Here is a 23,108-nt window from a genome sequence, read left to right as displayed (position 1 = left end):
TTAATCTTCAAAGCTCAAATTAGCAAGCCTAGGCAATTGCTCGATTACCTAGCAACTCTACTTATTTAGTGTGTATGCATTGAACATACAGCATATGCATCAGAGTGCTTGGCACTATGGGGAAGAGAAAAATCATATTAGAATTCCAGCCCCAGAATTTAGCTTGGGAACTAAATACTATATATAATGATTAGATGTTGAGGTATGTCAAACAGCAGGAAATACTGACTTTCATGGTATACAAACAGTAAATGTTCCTCAAGTTCACAGGATCGTGGACTTCTAGAGCCCATGATTCTGACACAACATAAAGATCTGAGTGGAAGGTGTGTATTCCAGCATGAAATACAGTAAGAAGAATGAGCTAGGAAGAGGAAGAGTGTGGATGTTACATACTTCTACAGTGCGGGGAATAGAATTACTTAAAAATGCTATCTTCCCATAAGGATTCAAGGTCACATCTGTTTTTTCAGATACTAAATCTACTCCTATTAAGATAATTATAGGTATTTGTGTCTACGCTGGAAATAAAAGTAGAGCAAATTTAGAAAAAAGGAAGTAGAAATGTGTTTTCTAAGCTTATTAGTTCTTTGTGTGTTTTCAGACTTCAGTGCCTAGCAGCAAGCCGTCTGGTGACCTTGTTGATCTGTTTGATGGCACCAGCCAATCAACAGGTAAGCTTCCACATTGGCTTTTTTTTTTTTTAAGTAACCTTGGTTCTTAGAGTAATTTTTTTTTTGATGTTGAATAAAAGGTGGAATAAAAAATAAAAATTTTTTGCAATGGATTTATTTTTTTAAATGAAATTAGTGAGCCTTGACCATTATTTGGAGTGGATTGTCCAGTTGCCTAAAATAGAAATAAGGGTGCTTAAATATTTGACTCATAATTCAGCAAATTCTTTCTCTTTATTCTCTTTAACACTGAGTATTTGGGGTCCTTTGCTTTCTCAATGAGCAAAATGTACTATGCTCTGCTCAGGTTACTGTCTTCATTGAATCTTATTCTGCCTCCCAGCATCAGCCATGCCCGAGTCCATTCACTTATTAAACAAGTATTTGTTGAACCAGACACAGATCTAGGTGCTGGAGGTATAATGCTTAGCAAAACAGAGTTCTTACCTTCATAGGAAGGTCAGATGGTAGAATTATAGTAACTGTTGAAACTCAGCAGTCACCACTGGTTACTTAGTTGCAGACATGCAGAGTGCTTTTGAGGAAAGGAGCATTCCTTTTGTGTGTGTGTGTGTGTGTGACAGAGACAGAGTCAGAGAGAGGGACAGATAGGGACAGACAGCAGACTCAGGGAGAGAGATGAGAAGCATCAATTCTTCGTCGCGGCATCCTAGCTGTTCACTGATTGCTTTCTCATATGTGCCTTGACTGGAGGGCTAGAGCGGACGGAGTGACCCCTTGCTCAAGCCAGCGACCTTGGGTTCAAGCTGTTGAGACTTACTCAAACCAGATGAGCCTGTGCTCAAGCTGGCAACCTTGGGGTCTCAAACCAAGGTCCTCTGCTGCGCCACCACCTGGTCAGGCGAAAGGAGCCTTCTATGAAAGTGTGTAAAGACCTACCTCTGACATATTCTCTGGCAGAGAAAGAACAGTTGTTTACCAAGATTTTCTCAAGAAAGAGTAATGATTTCTTCAACTTGATTACCACTCTGTGCTAGATTTTGAATAATTCCCTATAAATTATTTTCAAGAAAATTGATATTTTAGATTGCATTCAGTGATTACTGAGTTCTAATAAACTCCTGTGCTACAAGTCAAAACAGCTCAAAAAATAAAACTTCTCTTTAAAGAGCCTGACCAGGGTGATGACACAGTGGATAGAGCATTGGACTAGAATGCGCCAGCTTGAGCACGGGCCGTCCAGCTTGAGCATGGGCACACCAGCTTGAGCGTGTGGTTGCTGGCTTAAGCGTGGGATCAGAGACATGACCCCCCATGGTCACTGACTTGAGCCCAAAAGGTTGCCAACTTGAAGCCCAAGGTTGCTTGCTGGCTTGAGCAAGGGGTCACTCATTCTGCTGTAGCCCCCCGGTCAAAGCACATATGAGAAAGCAATCAATGAACAATTAAGGAGCCACAACGAAGAATAAATGCTTCTCATCTCTCTTTCTTCCTGTCTGTCCCTCTCTCTTGTCTCTAATTGTCTGTCACACACACATATACACAGACACCAAAAAAAAACTTCTTTGAAGACAGTCTTTCCCAACCTGTTTAAAGTTCACTTCATATTCAACTGTAGATGACAAGATTGGTATATAAGTAATGTGCAAAGTAAATTTATTGTTCATAGTTGTCTGTAATGACTTTTTAAAAATGTATTATTTTAAAATTTACATTAGTGTCTAAGTGGAACTCTGATGGAAATAACTTCATTAATAGTTTAGTACATGTAATTCATATAAAGTCTCCTGTTATTTTCTTCTTGTCTAGTATAAAATTCTTGGACTGGGAGTGAACTTCTAGAGTATCTGGTTCAACCTAGTTTCTGAAAATCTGAAATTCTTTAATTCCCATCCCCTTTTTTTTCTGAACTGTAAAACTGTTAAAATTACTCTTTAAACTCTCTTGAACTATCATGCCCAAGGTTATATAAATAACCACATTAGTTTTTTAACAATTTACATGTTTTTTGTATGTTTAAGATTTTAACTGTAGTATTAACTGGCAGTTAGTATGTAGTCATATAACCAGACGCAGTGTCATAGAATATCAACTACTTTGGACTTCGTGGCATGAAATATTAAAGAGCCCCTTTTATGCATCTGTGAAAAGTTTTAATGGAGCAATCAGAGAAGAAATAAGTAGGAAGGTCAGATGAGTGGATGTAACTTTTTTCCTCCGTGATATCAAGATTGCTTTAAACAGAGAGAATTATTAAATACCAACATGCTTCCTTTGCTTGGCAAGAAACCCGAGAGTGGTTTTTATTCTCCAGTGCAAACCAGAGATTAATTAAATAGAAATAACAATTAATAGTAATAAAGTAATTGAGACAAATGAAACTGGGAAGGTTTATTGCCTTTATGTTTATCTCAATACTCTCTTAAAAAAGTACAACTCAGTGTGGGTTGACATCAAATTATTTTTTAAAATCATCTCCTATCTGAAACATCATGTTTGACCAGTTTGTGCAGACCTGCCCCTTCCAATCAGCACATAAATTTTGTTACCCAAAATCTCAATTTAAATTTTTAGTAATATACTTGAAATTGAATTAAGCTGTGGAAATAATTAGACATTAAATCTTTAGCACCTACACATGAGAAAGTCTAAGAATCTGCCATGTTACGCATTGTTGTTTGGTATGCCATTGGGTGTCATTTGCCAGATGTGCCTATATACTAGAATAGTACCATCATGCACATAATATGGACATGAACTATCAACCTAAGCAGTTAGGGCATCTGTACCACTCACCAGATAAATATCTCCTCTGAGAAAATGTTCGGAGTTTCTTTTTTATATATGTTATTACATTCTTTTTGTTAGCAATTTCAGAAGTATATGTGTGGTAAAAATCATTGTATGATATCTACAAAGTTTAAAAATATGCATGTGAAACCCACTCATCAAGATTTACTTGAGACTGTCTTGATAAATGTCCCACTTTGGTGATGTTCTTTTAAAATTTGTACTCAAATGATATTTTGATGGCTTTTATAGGACATTTCTAAGGAAACATTTTTTAAATGAATAATAATTTAAACTTTTAAGAAAATAAACCAAGTAGAAATAGAATGCTAAAAATCATTCCATTTCATTTTTTAAGTATTTCTCACTTTAAAAGACCATGTTATTTTCTTTGTCCCTTTGTTTTTTTTGTTTTGTTTTTGAGAGAAATGGAGAGAGAGAGATGGAGAGAGAGATGAGAAGTATCAACTTGTAGTTGCAGCATTTTTTAGTTGTTCATTGATTGTTTGTCATACATGCCTGGATCGGGGGGGGGGGGCGTCCAGCCAAGCCAGTGACCCCTTGCTGAAGCCAGTGACCCTGGGATCATGTCGATGATCCCACACTCAATCCGACAACCTTGCGCTCAAGCCAGATGAGCCCATGCTCACAAACCAGCAACCTCTGGGTTTCAAACCTAGGCCTTCAGATTCCCAGGTTGATGCTATATCTACTGTGCCACCACTGGTCAGGCTCCTTTGTCCCTTTGTAATTATGGAATTTAGTTCACGGTTAACATACTTAAGTTCTTTCCAGTATAATAAATGATGCTGAAGAGAAAATACACCATAGTCAATACAAATAGAAAGATGTTACATGACTTGCAATATGTTTCTTTCTAAGTTAAAAACATTTTAAAGGTTAAGGTATATCAAATCCAAAATTTTCATTACATTTACATTTGAGTGTATTGCCTTGTAAGTAGTAATCACTAACGTTCATTGAGGATATTTACATAAATAATGAACCACCTTTTTACATCCTTAATACATCAACTTATATGCTAGAATTTCCAGGGAGTTGTCTCTAGTTTAAGCCAAGTTTACAAAAAATTTAAAAAGTTAATATTTTTCACTATAAAAGTAGTGCTTGTTCTAGAAATTTGATGGAAAACAAGTGATTCACCATAACTTACATGCATGAAGTTAACAATTAATTTTGGTGAATACTTTTTAAAAAATATATTTTCTGTATATTTAGTCAGTATATCTTAGCATTAATTGTGTGGCAAAATTTTTTCAGACTTCTAGATAAGGAATTTTTTTTTTTTGGTAAATTGCTTTTCAACCAAGCTCTCATGACCAATTCTTTATGATAATTAGCATTCCTTTTCAGACCTTTTAATCACTGTATAATATTACCATTGTGTGGATATTCTATAATTTATTTATTAGCTAATCAGTGTCTTATTTATGGACATTAGTTTTTTTGTTTTTTCCCCTAAAATTTTCTCTATTATAAAGTAGTGAAATAGCATCTTTCAAAATCTTCCAGTTTGGTAAGGAAAAAAATAGTGTTTCATTTTATTCAGCATTTGTTTGACAACTGAGCTTGAATACTTTTTATGCTTTTATAGATTAATCATAATGTGTCTATTTATGTTCTTTGTCCATTTTTATAGGGGTATTTTTTTTTTTTTTAAAAGAAACTTATAACATATTAATTCTTTGTCATATAATTTACATTTTATGTCATTTAAAAATTTTTTGTAAGTATTATAATTTTTTATGCAAAAGTTTGTTTTATAATGTAATCTAGATTAAATTATTTTGTTGAAGGAAATTTCTATATGTAGTTCAGCTATATTTTTCCTGTTCACAGTACTTCTTGGGAAAATACATGCTCCCAGCTGGTGACTGTAAATAACCTCCTTGTGGCCCTGAAAGGCAGATGGAAATGGTTCATTTATAATGACAGCTCTCATGTGGGAATCTTGAAGGATAGCCTTGTTGTGAAATGCAGCAGTCTTCCACATGCAGCAATTTTTATTAGACTCTTTTATTTAAACCCCCTTAGATATAAGTTATCTGGGAAAATGCTTAAGTATAGAAAACTTATGTTGAATTTAAGGCATTGATATGACTAACATGCGCATAAGTATGAATAGTCCCTCCTAGGAAAAAGACTTTTCCTAAATGAAATGAACAGATATTTAAGTGTTAAGGTAGTCTTCAGAGTTGAAATTGCATTGTGTAAAACACTAGTAGAAGCATAAACTATGACACTTCAGAAGATTCAAGTTAATTCTTTTCGAGGAAGGGCGGCTCTGTTTGTAAACGTGTGTGTGTGTGTGTGTGTGTGTGTGTCTCCATTCTTTACTCCCAGTGTTCTTGAATTATCATGTTGAACTCAGACTCCCTATAGTATGGATGGAGAAGAATAATATTTGCTATAGGTAAGTTATGAACACAGTATAATTTCAGTTTAGCTGTTAGAAGGTAGAACAGTAGAATAACTGAGTAGGTGATTATCTGCAACATTACATTCAGGATGTGACAAAAATAAGTTTGAAGTTGTCATCTACAGTACTCAGTGCTTTTATCTGCATAATGTATTTTCCTGTAGCCCAGATTGAATAAGATTTGAAAATTTCTAACTTGCTTGGCATAATAAATTACATATTGATGCTTATTCACTGCTTGAAGAAAACTAAAATAACCCCCAATTTTCAAATCCCTTAATGTTACAGTAAATGATTAACTATCATTTTGTTACCTACCAGAATACTTTGATCAGTATTTTGAACATGAGGGAACATTACAGAAGACAACTTATGAATATTAAGCAGCAACTGTTTGCAACATTCATTTCCCTGCTGTTTTTTATTAATATCTGTGCTTGTTCAAATAGTTTAAAATATAGGTCACTGATCTTTTATGCCCCTCGTCACATTTTATCTTGATGTACATACCTATAAAGAAGAAAACAAATCACTGTGATATCATCCTTTGGATAAAGCAAAAGTAGATGTGTGGACTATAGTGTTGATAGGAGTGGAGAACCTTGGCCTTGGTGGGATGGAAATTAGTTCATGCTGAGTGAGGATATATGTGAATATGTGCATCTGGAATGAGGTGAAAGAATGAAGAATTAGTTATGCCTGCTGATAGTTGACTACAGTAAATGTGCATTAAAAAGAAATACTCAATACACATGTATCAGAAACTGATTTGTTCCTTTTATTACTGCTGGCCATTTATTAAGAAGGGAGATGGTTCTAGTTTAATTAACTCAGTTGAGTGTAGCAGATGGGGCAGAATGTCTTGCAGCGATAAGACAATTCAGAAATGGCACCAGATGTTGGAAGCTGTCCCTGGTGGTGTTTGAGTGCAGCCCAGATGTTCCAGTCCCACCTGGCTAGTTTCTAAGCACTGCAGGCTAAGCAGCTGTGATGTAACCTATATAATGTTCGCATAACACTAAAAGTACCATTATTGAACTGCTGCTCTATACTTACTTCTATGGTTGTGACTCTTAAGAGGTGAAATTTTTAAGGACAAACAAAAATAAGGACAACTATTTAAGATTTTAGATTCTTTGGCTATTGCTATTTAATTGATAATGGAGAAAAATGGAATATTAAAATTTAATATGATGTTATTGCTCAAATTGGAGATAAAAGTAAATATTCTTACACATGTAGTGCCTACAAATAAAAATTTGTATGAGATGTTATGCACATAGAGATTGATTTGTAACCTTAAGGTTTGGCTCTCAGCCTTTTAAAAACACCAGTGTAGAAGTAGCAAAAAGCTATTATTTTTCTGTGTAATAAAAACTCAAATATTTGCTTGCTCATGAATAAACAAGAATTTTTTCCCTATCTTATTTTTTTTATTTTGAACCTATATAAAATTTGCCACATTTTCTTTCTCTTTATTTAGTTCTTTGTTGTTGTTTTATTGTGTACCATTTAAGAGAGAATTGCAAACATCATGACATTTTGCCCCTAAAATACTTCAACATATATCTTACAAGATCATTCTCCTTTATAATCACAATATAATGATCATCTCACAAAAATTAGGGGATATTTTATTGCTTCATATTCATTTTTAAATATCTCCTAATTTTTGTGGAAATTGCACATTAAAACAGTATCATTGTCTAATAATATACAGACCATGTTTGGATTTCCCTGGTGTCTCAATTATGTCCTTTCTGGATAGCACTTTTTTTAAACAAATCCAGAGTCTAGTCAAGGATCACACATTTCATTTACTTGTCATATTTCTTTAGGCTCCTTTAATTTAGAGCAGTCCCAGTCTTTTTTGTCTTTTATGATGTTGACATTTTCTGAAGTCTTAAGAGTTGTTTTACAGAATGTCCTCAATTTGTATTTGTCTGATTCATTTTTCATCATTAGATATTTGGCAGGAATTTCTAAATGGGTGACAATTGCCCTTTCTGTTCCTTTCTCTAGAGCAGTGGTCCCCAACCTTTTTTGGGCCACGGACCAGCTTAATGTCAGAAAATATTTTCACAGACCAGCCTTTAGGGTGGGACGGATAAATGTATCACGTGACCGAGACAAGCGTCAAGAGTGAGTCTTAGATGGACGTAACAGAGGGAATCTGGTCATTTTTTAAAAATAAAACAGCGTTCAGACTTAAATATAAATGAAACAGAAATAATGTAAGTTATTTATTCTTTCTCTGCGGACCAGTACCAAATGGCCCATGGACCGATACCAGTCCGTGGCCCAGGGGTTTGGGACCACTGCTTTAGATGGCCCATGAATACTACAATATTTTGTCTGATGATTGAGTTTGTTCACTTAAGTGATTATCCATCAGTTTCTCCATTGTAAGAGTAGTTTTGTCCCTTTGTATTTACTAAATAATCTGTGGGATGATGTTTTGAGAGGATGTGACTATCTTATTCCCCAGCAGCATTTCATCCATTGTAGATTCTTATAAAGAGTGTAATTATAATTATAGGCTGGATAAACTGCATGTCCATCCACATGATGTTCATGAATGTAAGTGAGGGATAACTTTAACCACAGTTGTACTATCAGTTATCCGACTACATACAGAACTAAAGTGTAAGTTTAAAGGGAACATAGTGACATGAAAACCTGGATCAACAAACTACCTTTTAGGATGGGTCTGGGCCCTCTACTAGTGGGTATTTTTTAAGTGGCGCTAAAATGGCATCCTGAAATTACTATCCATTGTTCTGTGGTTATAACAGTGTAACTTTGTCCTCATACTTAATTTCTAGGAGGATCAGCTGACTTATTTGGTGGATTTGCTGACTTTGGCTCAGCTGCTGCATCAGGCAATTTCCCTTCCCAAGGTATGATCAGATCTGATTGGCCAGAAATCTAGGGGTGGTAAAAAGGCTATCAAAACAAAACTCCCTCCCACATCAGCTTATTTTTGGCAATTTTTTCCCCTTGTAGTATTTATTATATAATTCCTAATGAATTTACTCAAAAGTATATTATTGGGCCAGATGAATTGTGCCAAATGAATTAATTATGCCAAATGAATAATTTGGTAACAATCAGGTGCACCTAAATAAAATTGTTCTTTTTCATGAGTAACTCCTCATTTCTTTTTTTGGTGGTAGGGGGATAGTAGGGAGTGTGAATATGCATAAATAACCTCATTTTAGTAGCAAGGGTGTTGTAGTTTTACATTTAGCTTATGATATTCATGAATGAGATTCAGGAGCCTTTTCTTTGGGCAGGCTGTCTTACTAAAATTCATTTCCTTGTAATTCAGATATCTTAAGAGCATTTCTATGAAAAATAACTTCATTTTGACACATCCTTAAGTATTGAGCAGTTAAACCTCAGGCAAAGCTTCCTCACTCCATGTTAGATGAGAAATTTTAAAATGTGCTAGACTTACTGTGGTGACCATTTAACAATATATAAAAATATGGAATCATTATGTTGTATATGCCTCCAACTTTCTACAATAGGGACTCATAGATTCCCAAAGTTAAACAGCTACCACAGTATATGGCAGAGGTAGTAAATAAAAATATTAATTTTAAAAGGGAGAAAAAGGTAAGCCATTTACCTTAATTCTTGATGTTTAAGCCTATATTTTTCTTGGATATTGATTTTTATTTTTTGCCTTTTAGAAAATTGAAGTATAATTAACAAAAAATTTAGAGATAAACGTCTTAAACAGGAGGCGAGGCAGGGAGGAAAGATGTAATTTGACCAAATTAGTCGTTACTCATTTCAAGTAGTTATCATTGTTATGTTAAATGGGTTAAAATTTATATTTAGTGATGTCTGGTTTAGGTTTGTAAGGATTTAGGGAAAAAAGAGGCATGATTTTAATGTGGTTTGGGGTTATTTTGACAGCCTACTTGTGTAAATTTCAAGTATTTCTCAGAAACCAGAATTGTGGAGTAATTAACTGTTTCTTCTAGAAGTGTGGTTATGCCTTCCAAGGTTTAATATCTTACTTTAGGCAAATGAAAGTGGAAGATAAACATTGCTGAAATTTTACAGACTGCCTGTGTAATTCTCAAAGTTTTTATATTTATAAAGTTGCCTACTATGCAAATAATTCAAATATATTAATGTTGCGAAGTGATACATCTCTTCATCTGTATGAGTGTGATTAATATAACTTGATCACCGTTACGCAAGGGGCTAAACTGTTGCAACAATGATTAATCATTTCTGAACAATATATGCCCCACTAGAAATATCCTCCTCCCATGATTAATCATCTCATATAAAGTTTTCAGATGGGGCAACATGTTTTGTCCTAGTTTCCATTCTATTTCTGTTTTATCTATCAAGCAAATAGAAAATCAGCATAAAGTTTACCTTTATTCAACAATCTTCCTTAAACTAGTTTAAATTGTTTAATATATAGAACTAATTGTAAAACTCTTAATTCAGTCTCTTTTGTAAATAAGATCAAAGGCATGTTTTAGTAAAACCCTGGGGTAATGAATATTAGCCCAGTTCTTGTATTAAATTGTTGGTAGAGCTTGGGTTTCTAAGTGAGTTATTTTCTCTATTGAGGGCACTTACATTTTAATATGGTAACAGAAGAATATAATTTTAACGTTTTAATGTTCTCTTGATATTTAGTATAATGAGACACAGTATCGCAGTGCTTGGTTACCTTTTCACCTAGAAAAAAATGTATTTCCAAGTTGTAAGGGAACAGGAGTGCAAAGATATGGTGGTAATTAACTTGGAAACTCATACTGTTTGCTTTCAGATGTGACAGTTTATATGTAGCTCTTTATTCACCTTTGTTTTTTCAACTTCCATTAATTCATATATATCTTTAATGAAAGGTTTATTTACTTAGAATTGTGTATAACCTAGTTAAAAAACTTTTGAAAGTAACATTTGCCTTTATATTTATTGTGTTCCAAGTTGTTAATATTCCATATGAAGAATTTATAAACTTGACTTACACTCTGTATGACATACCTGAAAGAAAGAGAATGGCTCTGCCTTGTCTTTTCACAGTTAATCCAAAGTAAAAATAACAAACGTTCAATGACACTTAACTGTGTGTTAAATTATTCACTCTTTACAACTTAGATTTGTTTCTTTTGTTGTTCTTTTTTTTTTAAGTGAGCCACAGAGAGGGTTAAGTAGCTTGCTCAGGGTTACACAGCTGTTAAGGTACAAAATCCATACTCTTAAACAGCAGTCTTGTAATCAACATATTATCAACTTTTATATTACTGAATACATTAAATCTTAAACTTGTTGTAATTATACTTTGAAGTGTAGTGATACTCTTTCTTTTCCCTCTTTAGACTATCCTCCATATTTTATTTAAATAGCTGCAGTCCTATTTGAAGCAAGCAATGTACTAAGGTTATATATGTCATGGCTGTCTACAGCCCTTTTATTTTTAACAGAGCATGGCCAAATGAGTGAGAACTTCTTGCATAAATTTACTAACCCTACTTTTAATTTTGCTGAGTTTTTTTCTCCATGCTTTTCTGCTTTTGTTTCATAAATTTAATCTAATGGAATTGGGGTTTTATTTACATGAAACAGTATAAATTGTAGTCTGATTTCTCATTGAACCTTTCCAGATAATAAATGAATGAAATGAGTTGAATTCTCTGATATTACTGTCTCCTTGCATGAGAATTCTGGATCTCCCAGTAAAAAGTTTAACCAGTTATTTCTTCTTGCTTTCTGGGGTTCTGGGGTCGCAGGTAGTTCATATTTGTTTAGCTGGAACCATATTTGATGTGCGAACTTAGGCTGAAGGGAAGTTTTGATTGTACTTTCTATGTGTCACCTCAGACCTGCTGAGAGATGGATTTTACTTTATCTGTGGGAGTTTAATTTTTTTCTTTGTCACCTTGTTAACACTCATGGAATATTCATGAGAGAATAATGTCCAGATGGAGATGGTACCTGCAGATGTTAATCTGGATGGACACAGATCAGCTCTAATTTGTTTCAGTTCGTAGACTGTTATATGTGTACTGTGCACTTCAGAAAGTTTCTTACCCTTCTTCCTCTCTCTCTCTCTCTCTCTCTTTCTCAGTAGCTGCAACTAGTGGGAATGGAGACTTTGGTGACTGGAGTGCCTTCAACCAAGCCCCAGCAGGCGCTGCGCCTTCCAGTGGAGAGCTCTTCGGCAGTGCCTCGCAATCGGCTGTGGAACTTACCAGTGGCTCCCAGCCGGCGTTAGGCCCAACTCCAGCTGCCTCAGGTTCTTCAGACCTGTTTGATCTTATGGGCTCATCCCAGGCAACCATGACATCTTCCCAGAGTATGAATTTCTCTATGATGAGCACTAATACTGTAGGGCTGGGTTTGCCCATCTCAAGATCACAGGTGAGTTGTCTGCCTCCCTTGGAAATTATGACTCATAATTTTTGAGATGCTCCAACTAATCTAATGGTAGATTAGCATTTTACATGTTTTTCCCTGATATGGTCATTTGAGGTCTAAAGGGCAAGTCTCTCACTTCTCTTGTTATCCATGCAGTCAACCATGGTGCCTTGCACAGCAGAGGCATTTGCTAAAATTTATTGAATTAGTTTAAAAAGTAGTATTTAATAGTTTAAAAAAATTTTTAGAAGAAGGAATAGTGATCCCAGCATACCTCATAGATATTCCAGGTTTGATTACAGACCACCACAATAAAATATAGTAAAGCAAGTCACATGAATTTTTGGTTTTCCATTGCACTTAAAAGTTACATTTATAATATACTGTAGTCTGTTAAGTGTGCAATAGCATAATGTCTAAAAAAACAATGTATATACCCTAATTTAAAAATACTTTATTACTAAAAATGCTAACCATCATCTGAGGCTTCATTCAGTGAGTCATAATCATTTTGCTGGCAGAGGGTCTGGCCTCAACATGTGTCTGCCAAGTACAATAAAAAGAGGTATTCCTGTATTGGCTTTGCCTGTGACCATCATTCACTCAATTAAATCTCTGTGTTCTTTAGGAAGTATCACTTACTGGTTGCAAACAATCATTGCTAATAAAAAAAAATAATTCATTAAAATAATGAACATTCTTCCATCTTCTGGGCCTGCTCTGCATTATATAATGTTTATATAGGCTTTTCTGTCAGCTCTTATTTTCATAAAGGAAAATTAAAAGTGAGAGCTTTTTAATTCATTTTTTATAGTTCTATCTAAATGACCTAATATTAGCTTAGAATTTGAGTAAATGTGGGTTTAGAATATATATATCTGAGTTGTACCAGGAACTTGCTATTTTTGATTGAAGCTATTTACAATATTTGTGTATGATGCTGATTACGCATTTTAATGTGTAGATTCCTTCTTTTGGGTGTTAAGATGAAGGAAGAGAAAAAGAAGCAGAAGGTGACTGCTCTTTATAACAGAAATTAGATCTAACATTAAGGAAAGGGACATGAAAGCCACACCAATACCTTTAAATTGAAATATGCCCCTCTGAACAAGCCCAAGCCAGTTTATTTTTGAGTTTCTTTTATATGATCTAAGTATAAAGCCAATCTTATTTGCAACCTTAGTTCCAACCATGCTGTGATTCTTTGCATTGGTACATTTTAAATTGTTCCTATTGCTATTCCTTTCCCCTTTTCTTTTCTCTTCAGTTATCCTTTGTCACTAACTACCAGGCACCTCTGCTTCTTTCTCCTGAATTTCTCCTTTCTCCTGAACTGGTCCATATATATCAAGCTCAGTTAGTCAATAGATAAGTATATGGATTAGGGAAATATCAGTCAGGATATATGAAACATAATTTGCTGTTTTGATTGTTGCTTTCTATAATAGGAGAAATCATATTCTGAAGTCCATTTTGTAAGAATAAATATTCTACTTGTATATTTCCTTAAAGCTATACTAACCTGAAGTTGATAGTTGTCGATAGTTGTCCTGGGTGGGTGGCTTCTGGGCTTTGGGTGATGGGAGGATAATTGTTCATGTAAATATGTTGTTTATTTCTGCCCCAAACATGATTTGGACTTCAGAAAAACATTTTAGGGAAGTAAGTGATTCAGGATATTGAAGACCTTAACATAGAACATTTGTAGTTCTTTTTAGTTTGAAGAGTTTATTACAAAGTTTAGTATATATTTAGATATTTGGAGTTACTGTGATTAAACTGCCATCCCATAATCTATATAGAGCAGATGCTTAATTTTTAGAGCATTTTTCTATTTTCCAGCCTTTGCAAAATGTTAGCACAGTGCTGCAGAAGCCTAATCCTCTCTATAATCAGAATACAGATATGATCCAGAAGTCAGTCAGCAAAACCTTGCCCTCTACTTGGTCTGACCCCAGTGTAAACATCAGCCTAGACAACTTACTACCTGGTATGCAGCCTTCCAAACCCCAGCAGCCATCGCTCAATACAATGATTCAACAACAGAGTAAGTTGCCACAGATTTCCCAGTTCTTTGTGTACATGCAATCTTTTGCCCTGATGCCAGGATTGCTTCAAGCCATGAATAAAATACGTAACACACTATACTGATAGCAACTGTGTGTTCACTTAAGATTTTTTTCAAATAATACTTGTTATTCCTCCTGCCATGTTGAATTACTTTGTATTTTATTCTTGGCATGAAATAAAAATATTTGTTGTAAAATTTTTTCAGATTAGGCAAATATGACAAAGATACAAAAATCATCTGCATTCCAAATCCAAGGATGATCGCCATTGTCATATTTTTTTCCATCTTTTCTGACTATTTTTTTTTGTTTGTTTGTTTGTTTTGGTTTTTTTTTTCCTTTTTCTGAAGCTGGAAACGGGGAGAGACAGACAGACTCCCACATGAGCCCGACCGGGATCCACCTGGCATGCCCACCAGGGGCAACGCTCTGCCCACCAGGGGGCGATGCTCTGCCCCTCCGGGGTGTCGCTCTGCCACGACCAGAGCCACTCTAGCGCCTGGGGCAGAGGCCAAGGAGCCATCCCCAGCGCCCGGGGCCATCTTTGCTCCAATGGAGCCTGGGCTGCGGGAGGGGAAGAGAGAGATAGAGAGGAAGGGGGGGGTGGAGAAGCAAATGGGCGCTTCTCCTATGTGCCGTGGCCAGGAATCGAACCCGGGTCCCCCGCACGCCAGGCCAATGCTCTACCGCTGAGCCAACCGGCCAGGGCCTTTTCTGACTATTTTTAATACTTGAGATCATTCTATATTTTCTTTCTTGCAGTTCTTATTCAACATTAAATTATCATTTTTTATGTATTGAATATTCTTTAAAAATTTTTGGATATTTATAGTTATCATATTAGTGTACAATTCTTCTATTGTTGGTTACTTTGGTTATTTCCAGCTTTTTGCTATTATAAAGACCTCCATGGTTTGTTTGTATAAATCTTTGTGCTTGTGGGTTTTTTCCTTAATGTAATATTCTAAAAATATGTAGAATGAGTCAAAGGATATAAACTTTTTTTAAGGTTTTTGGTACACAATAGATCTTGACAACTTATTAGGTTGGATTCCACAATAGATTTTGTGGGAATGATTTTAAAATACCTCATGTTTTTCTCCAGCCCACTCTTACTGTTTCTACATTTTGGGGAGATCAGAGCTAACAGCCACTAAATATTTCTCAAGAATAAACAATGCAAGTTAATTGATTTCTTATAAAAATCACTAAAAGAATTATATTGGGGCTTACAGGTAATGATGGTCAGAAAGATTATATTAGTTTTTTGCTCTATGAATCTAACAATTCAATGGGTTAAAGTTATTTTGTCTCTTTTCTTCTGGTAGATATGCAGCAGCCTGTGAATGTGATGACCCAAAGTTTTGGAGCTGTGAACCTCAGTTCTCCATCGAACATGCTTCCTGTCCGGCCCCAGACTAACACTTTGATGGGGGGACCCATGCCAATGAGCATGCCCAATGTGATGACTGGGGCCATGGGAATGTCCCCTCTTGGAAATACTCCAATGATGAGCCAGAGCATGATGGGCATGAACATGAACATAGGGATGTCAACTGCTGGGATGGGCCTGACGGGTACAGTGGGAATGGGCATGCCCAACCTAGCCATGACTTCTGGAACTGTGCAGCCCAAGCAAGATGCCTTTGCAAATTTTGCCAACTTTAGCAAATAAGAGATTATAAAGGAGCAGATTGAATGAAGGATTTTTAGTGGTGCAGATAGGTGATGTTGGGATGGAAAATGCTAATCAACTTCCCTCTTCTCAATTAATTAAAATAAACCCATGTAAAGAACCAAAAACGCTGTTTTATAAAAGTGAAATATCTAGTATTTCAGATGGACAGGCAAGGGCACTTCAAATAAGGCAGTCGATCATTTTTCCCAGTGAGAACTGACCAATGGGGTAGTGAGACCATTGAAAGAAAGCCTTTATAAATTGAAGAGCCCATTTTAACATCATAGTTTGTGGGAAGACTGGAATAGGGCTGAATAAATGTTTGAAACTAATTTTATACTTTTCTTTTCCTGAGGAACTTGATTTTTCTGTCCCTGAAACACCTTGTCATAATGGATCTGTTCCTTTTACTACCACTCTTGAGTCCATTTATGAAATCATTAAAGTTGGATGATCAGTTTTTTATAAAAAAATATATTTTTATCCAAAAAAGGCATACATATGTGATTATGGCTAAATCAAAGGTAACTGGAATGTATATACTTTTGCTAATGTTCCAGCAACACTGCTATTAATTACACTATCCAAATTTTTATTGTAACAAAACCTCTTTAAGTAATTGGTGATAGCTATGGGACTTTTTCCATAACTTCTGCTCTAGTTATCCTGTGCAGAACTAGGAAAAATATTTTTTTCAGGACTGCTCTATGGTTTCCTTTAAAAGAAAAAACACCCTCCAGTATTTTTGTTTGTTTTTAGCGGTCATTATTTACAATTTGCAGTGATTAACTTGGCAAGGCTTCCTTCCATGTTTGTCCCTGTAGCTACCATTTTACAGTTAGCAACAGTCAAAAGAGAAAATTATTTATTTTTATTTTTTTGGTGTCTTTTCAAAAATGGAAAAGATAAAAACCATTAAGACCTTAAGTTAAATATAAATGTTAGAACTCAACAATGTTGGCTTTTAGATTTTATACAGTATTTGTTTTGTTTTGGTTTCGAGTGTATATAATATGACATTAGCAAAATGGTTCCAATAGAGAAGTTAAGTATATATTCTTAAAGGAGACCTGTAGCAGTCAAAGATTTTATTGATTTAATGACAAATAAAGGCAATTAATTAAAATGATTGTTTTCCTGCTGTAACTGCATTAAGCTCACATGAGAAATCATGATTCTAGAGTTTGGAATGCAAAACTATTCCACCCTCAAGCTGGAAATATTTTTTAAAATAAGTACATAATATAGGCATCAAATTATTACCTCCCCACTTTGTGTTGAAATTTTTTTATTAAATTGGTAGAACTTTGTTTCCATTGTATTCATAATGTTCTGTTACATGTAACATTAAAATGTTCATTAAAATCAATGTTGAACTGCTTTTTCTTTCACTCTCTTTGACATTTGAGATTGTTTGGGAAAAAATAATTATAATTTGGGCAAAGTAATTTTTATAAATAATTTAAAATTATTTAATGTCTTCTCTATTTTTTCTTATCAGACTCCACTGTTAGGAATTAAAAATGAAGCAGCAAAGATATCCTGACCTACTCCATTCTTGCTAATGTTCTATCTACAACATTTCTAATTAGGCAGAAATTCATGTACTTCTGCTAAGTGGTAATGAAAAGTGATTCATTTGCTGAATAAGAGATGAGAAAGTGTAATTAGCTGACTGCGGTTTTTAATCTTTCAACAATTCACTTGTTTAAATTAGTCTCAAAGAATAAGAGCTTTCAAGTGTTGTTACTTCAGAGCAGTCAAGCCAGGCTCCGGTGGCAGTATGGAGAATATCCTCACTGATATTTAAAACCCATAACCTTAAGTGAGTTTTTCTATAAAATAAGAGATATAGCATCACCTTTATATGGTTCTTGGCGAAATAAGTATTTTGTTTCTAAACTTTTGTGTTTAAAATTTTTTTTTCTAATAAAATGAAGATTTATCTCAAGCATTTTTCTGTACTATGATTTCTTCCTATGTTGTATCTGGACAGAAGGAAGCTCCCACCTCAGGCATTGCACCTCAACATACAGTTTGCTATCTTACCTGTATTTTTTGTTTCAGAGCCCATGAAAGCAAAACAAGACTTGCCTCACTGGAGGTCCATCCACTGTAATAATGATTTGTCTCTGTTACTAAGGGATACTTCAAAGAAAAGTTCTAATACCCCAAGATCATTTGGAGTTGGCAAGAAAATACTCTCCTTCAGTAATCTATTGGGCTCTTTTTTGCCTATCGTATACTCCCTTTCAACAGCTTCTCTGTTATATCTACTTTTCATTCTGCCTAATATTTTGGGGGGTGGAGGGGGAAATAGTTATTGTGAGTCTCCACTGCCACTCCAGATGCACTTTTACTTCTGTGATATGATCTTCAGGAACCATTAATGAACACAGTGTTCTAGTACAGTATTATTTTGAATGTTTCCTTTACTGTTTAACATAAACTGCCTGAATGATATCGATAATGGTATTGGTTTTGTGGTAGTCACTAATAAGTTGAGACCTAGAATTACTTGTATTTGGAGGGAAGGGTTAATACTTTTTTTCTTCTCAAATATTTATATGAAACACATTAGTAAAGTAAAGCTAACTGTCCTTATGAGCACACCTTATGGCAAATGGGCTTCTAAGATAAACTGGCTTTGTGTTTCAGCCCTCCTGGGAGACAGCACTGTATTGTGGAAAGAGCTTGGACTTGGAAGCAGACAGCTCACTGGGTGACACCTGGTCAATTACCTGACTTCTCTGGGCCCTAATACATTTTTTTTCTATGAACTTAAAATCTGGAGGTGTGGATAATTAACTGAAATGATGAGTGAAATCCACCAGCACTGACATTTGCTTTAAATGTTTCTCTGCTTCCCATTTTTATGTAAATGCACTTACATATCAAAAACTTGCTGTACTAAAAACTTCATGTGCGTGTCATTTAATGCTACACAGCAAACCCTAAAATTCATTCTTCCTAAAAGCAGTGTGTAGTGCAGAAAGCCTGAGGGACTTGTACTAAACTGATTTCTAATTGAGGATTTTCCTATCTGCCTGAATTTTAATTCCACTTTCTTTTTTTAAAAGAAAGGAAATTGTAAATAGCTGTTTTGTGAATGTGTTGACTCATGTCTCCTACCACATTAGTGCAGATGTGAGGGAAAAACTACAAAAGTGAGCTCCTGGTGTGAGATTTGCCACACTAATAACCCTCAGAATGGTCTCAGCTTTTAGAAGTAGAGAACTCAATTTTTTATTGACTTCTTGCAGATTTGTTAACTAAGTTCTTACTATTCTTCTAATAACCCAGTTAAGCAATCAGATATAAAGATGGAAAGAAAAATATCTGTGAAAGAGAATTTTTGGTTGACTTAATTCGTTATGACCTTAATTCTGTGTGTCTTTAATAACGGTGGCCTTGCTAATGCCGTGTCCCTTTTAGACATTGGTAGCTAGTTGCACCCTTTACTCCGTGCTGCTTAGGGGGAAGGTGGGGGGCGCTGGGAATCAGCATGAAGCCAATTCAGATGCTTAGCTTCCCAGGGATTTGGGAGGGATCTGAAAGTCAATGGCAAACGGCTTTCATCTGTGACTAAAATAATTGTCATTACTTTAAATGAGGCCTGGACTATGAAACCCTATAATTCTTTCCCATTTGATTTTTCTTAACCATACATCTTGCAGTTGTGTTCTTTAAGGGTTTCAAGCACACTCTTCACCTTGTAATGAGATAAGAGTGCTCAGAGTTGGTATAAGGAGCAATATGGTCTCAGGACCCTTTTTACACTCTTAAAAATTATTAAGGATGCGCTGTCCAGGTGGCTCCCTTGGTTAGAGCATCACCGTGAAGGGCAGAAGTTGCCGGTTTGGTCCCCCATCAGGGCACACAGAAACAGATTGATGTTCTTGTCTCTTTCTCCCTCCCTAAAATCAATCGATAATTAAAAATCATTAAGGACCCCAAAGAGCTTTTGTTTTTATGGGTTATATCTGTCGGTATTTACTGTATTCACAATAAAAACTGAGAAACTTTAAGAGTATTGATTTTGCAGTAACCCATTACCTGTCAAATTACAATTTCATAAACTATATTTTCTAGAATAAAAATTTGTGAAGAGTGGCATTGGTTTTACATTTTTGAAAGTCTCTGAATTACCTGGCTTAATAAAATAGAGCTGGATTCTCCTATCTGCTCCTGCATTCAGTCTAATGGGCTATGGGTTTTTATGGAAGTATGATACATGGGAAACGTCCAGGCTCAGGGACACATGGTTGGAAAGAGTGGAACCTCGCAGGTCCCCTGAATGGGTCTCAGGCTCCACAGTGGTCCCCAGGCCCCACTTGGGGAACTGCTGCTATTGTGAATTAATGGAGATTATTTCCAAGTAGCTATGTACCCCTTTGCTTGATTTATTCTGGTTTATAAAGTGATCTACCTGAGGTACAACGAACTTAGTTTCCCCCTTCACTTCAGTCACAAGCAAAAGGCCTGTCACGTGAGATTGCTCTCTGGATACTGAATATTAAAAATTGGTGCCACCATACCTTTTGCTCAGTTTTTTAGAATATTTCTTCTGATATATAGTGCACATTTACTAGTTCTTATAAGTATGAAGAAGTAAGTTTCTTACCCACTTTGGGTTTTTTAGAAAAGCTTAGACTGAGAGACTGAATGTTGCACTTGGTGAACCTCTTTTTTCTGTCTTTTGAGAAGAGGGAATATATTGGGTCAATCCTGAAGGCCTGGCAACCTGGTACACTGTGTTCTCTGGCAAACACTTCACAGAGGATATGGCTGCAGAAAGAGTGCATCCATGTTCATAATGTTTCTTAGAAGTCCTACATAACTTTGATCCCCGAGACTAGAGGAGTCCCGCCCGGTTTCCATCCATTTCATGAAATGGCAGTAGCGAGCTTTGTGGGCACCTGACATACACCAGCTCCCTTCATTCTCACAACCTACGGAACAGTGACCTCTCTCTGATAACAGCATAGGCACGTCAGAGATGAAATAGCCAAAAGTGGCTCTGAAAAGATTGCTGTGCAGGTCCCCAAACTGAAGACTGTTGATTTGCAATTCCTGACCACCACCGTCAGCCTTCAGTAAGAATGTTCAGTAAAGTTTTCACTACAGAAAGAGGAAGGGAATCCTAGACAGAATTCCCTCAGATCCCAGAAGAGCTTTGTTTTGGAAACTAGTGCATTTTGTAGGCAAGGGGTCATTTTTTGTTAATGAATGAGACACTGAAGATGTGATCTTTTGTGTCTGGTAATTTATATACCAGTTTTATTAAACTATTTCCTAAAATGTAGCTAAAATAGGAGGTTGTGGAGTAGGTTCCAGTCCTAGATTTTATTTTTATGATATTTTCACTTGTCAATCTTCAAAAATTAAATCAAGGAAAGCAAGACTAAAAGTCATGATAAAAATGTAGAAAATCCAAACCCTCCCAGCTAGGAAGTGAGACTGCCATACAGCAATAGGCCACTAAACCAGAGAACCACTACCCAAAATTCCTTCCATGTGTTTACCAGAGTTCCCATGTGCCTACTGCCTGCCCCATCTTCAGTTATATACCACGGTGACTACACGTGGAAGTGTGTGCGTGTATAAGTGTTCTGAAGGAGATAACCAAATTGCTGTTACACAGGAACAGGAGAGGCCTAATCTAGACAGGGTCACTCAAGAAGGCCTCTCCGAGAAGGAAGCTTTTATGCGGCGATCTGAGAATGATGAAGAGGAGCCAGCCATGTGGACTACACATGGGAAGACCAAACGGAGAAAGAACCTTATGAAGTTTAGTGGGTGGAGTAGGAGCTCAATGGAAGAGGGATAGAACTGAGGAGACAGGCAAGGTGGTAATGACATACTTGGTGTCTAGGGTGCTGAGATAAATAATTACTTCACTCTCCTCAAAAGTTCCTCAGAGAGGGCTATGACCACCAGCGATTGTCTATTCTGAAGGTCCCATTTGCTTTCATTGCCATGGTTGTCATAGGACTTCCTTTGAAAAACTTGACTTGGACTTTAAAAATCTTGAATGGAAAATTTGCATGACAATAGTTATTTAACTGTCAATTAATAATGAAATATGTTAACAGTTCATTTATATATAAAAGATGAATATTTATATCTAAGGGGGTGTTTGTAAGTACAAATTGAGTATTTCAAACACTGATAATATTCATTTGCATATTATAGTTTATGGAGTGGATCTGCACATTTCCTTCCAGATCTTCACAACAGCCCTAAGCTAAGAAGGCAGGGCAGTCACTATCCCCTCATTACAGATGAGGAAACAGGCTCCGAAAGATCAAAGTAGTGAAGCCAGGTCTCCAAGGACAGGTCTTTGGAATCCAAATCCAGTTTTATTCCACCACCCTCATTACTCCTCTAGTATTTCAGACCTTTTAATAAAGGTTGTACATGCCATTCAGATAAACTGTCAGCTTTTTCTTGCTTACCCCTGATCTCTGACTACGTTGTTTCAGATGCCATGAAACACTCCACACATAGTAGACAGCTAGTAAATGGTTGTAAAATATAATTTTTAAGTAAGCACTGAATGAAGTCTATTTGCATTTCTAAAGATCAACAACAGGAGCAAACAAAAACTGATCTCTTCTGAAGAGTAAACTTTTTGTTTGTTTTTAAAAAATGGTGATAGGACTTAGAATAAGATAGTAGCCAAATCTCAAAAGCAAAAGTTTCAGCAGATTTGTAACAGTATAACACAGTTTCCATCAGTGGTTAGAAGACATGGTAAGAGCAAGCGACAGGAAAGGTGGAGACTTTGCATTGCTTGCTTAAGGATCCATTTCAAAAAGTGCACTGCATGCTTTCTAAAGGTGTGTGCTCTTGCCTGACCTGTGGCGGCACAGTGGATAAAGTACCAACTTGGAATGTTAAAGTCACTGGTTTGAAAGCCTGGGCTTGCCCAGTCAGGGCACCTATGAGAAGCAACTGCTACCAGTCAATGCTTCCTGCTCTCCCCCCTTCCCTCGCCTCTAAAATCAATAAATAAAATCTTAGAAAATAATGATCTTATTTTTGTGCTCTTGGCAATGTTTTATTTGATCCTGTGATTCTTGCACTTGAGAAACAGA

At 35.9% G+C, this 23,108-nt stretch overlaps 2 protein-coding genes across 4 annotated transcripts in view; one reads left to right on the top strand and one right to left on the bottom strand.

Annotated features, from left to right (window-relative positions):
* Positions 1-17,377, top strand: part of CLINT1 (clathrin interactor 1) — a 58,620-nt gene extending 41,243 nt beyond the window's left edge. Inside the window, exons 8-12 of one of the 3 annotated variants that reach the window (XM_066273151.1) lie at positions 605-674; positions 8,691-8,765; positions 11,972-12,264; positions 14,158-14,308; positions 15,659-17,377. In XM_066273151.1, the coding sequence (XP_066129248.1) occupies positions 605-674; positions 8,691-8,765; positions 11,972-12,264; positions 14,158-14,308; positions 15,659-16,005 (936 nt within the window). In that variant the 3' untranslated portion in view covers positions 16,006-17,377. Of the gene's footprint in view, positions 1-604; positions 675-8,690; positions 8,766-11,971; positions 12,265-14,103; positions 14,309-15,658 lie in introns of all 3 variants that reach the window. The other 2 variants (XM_066273150.1, XM_066273152.1) reach the window with 2 other exon arrangements.
* Positions 1-23,108, bottom strand: part of LSM11 (LSM11, U7 small nuclear RNA associated) — a 152,765-nt gene that overhangs the window by 98,079 nt on the left and 31,578 nt on the right. The window lies entirely within an intron of this gene.

Source organism: Saccopteryx bilineata, chromosome 4 (genome assembly GCF_036850765.1).
Source record: "Saccopteryx bilineata isolate mSacBil1 chromosome 4, mSacBil1_pri_phased_curated, whole genome shotgun sequence".
Lineage (NCBI taxonomy): Eukaryota > Metazoa > Chordata > Mammalia > Chiroptera > Emballonuridae > Saccopteryx > Saccopteryx bilineata.
Note: the sequence above shows the minus strand (reverse complement) of the source record. Positions and strands in the feature narration are given on the sequence as shown.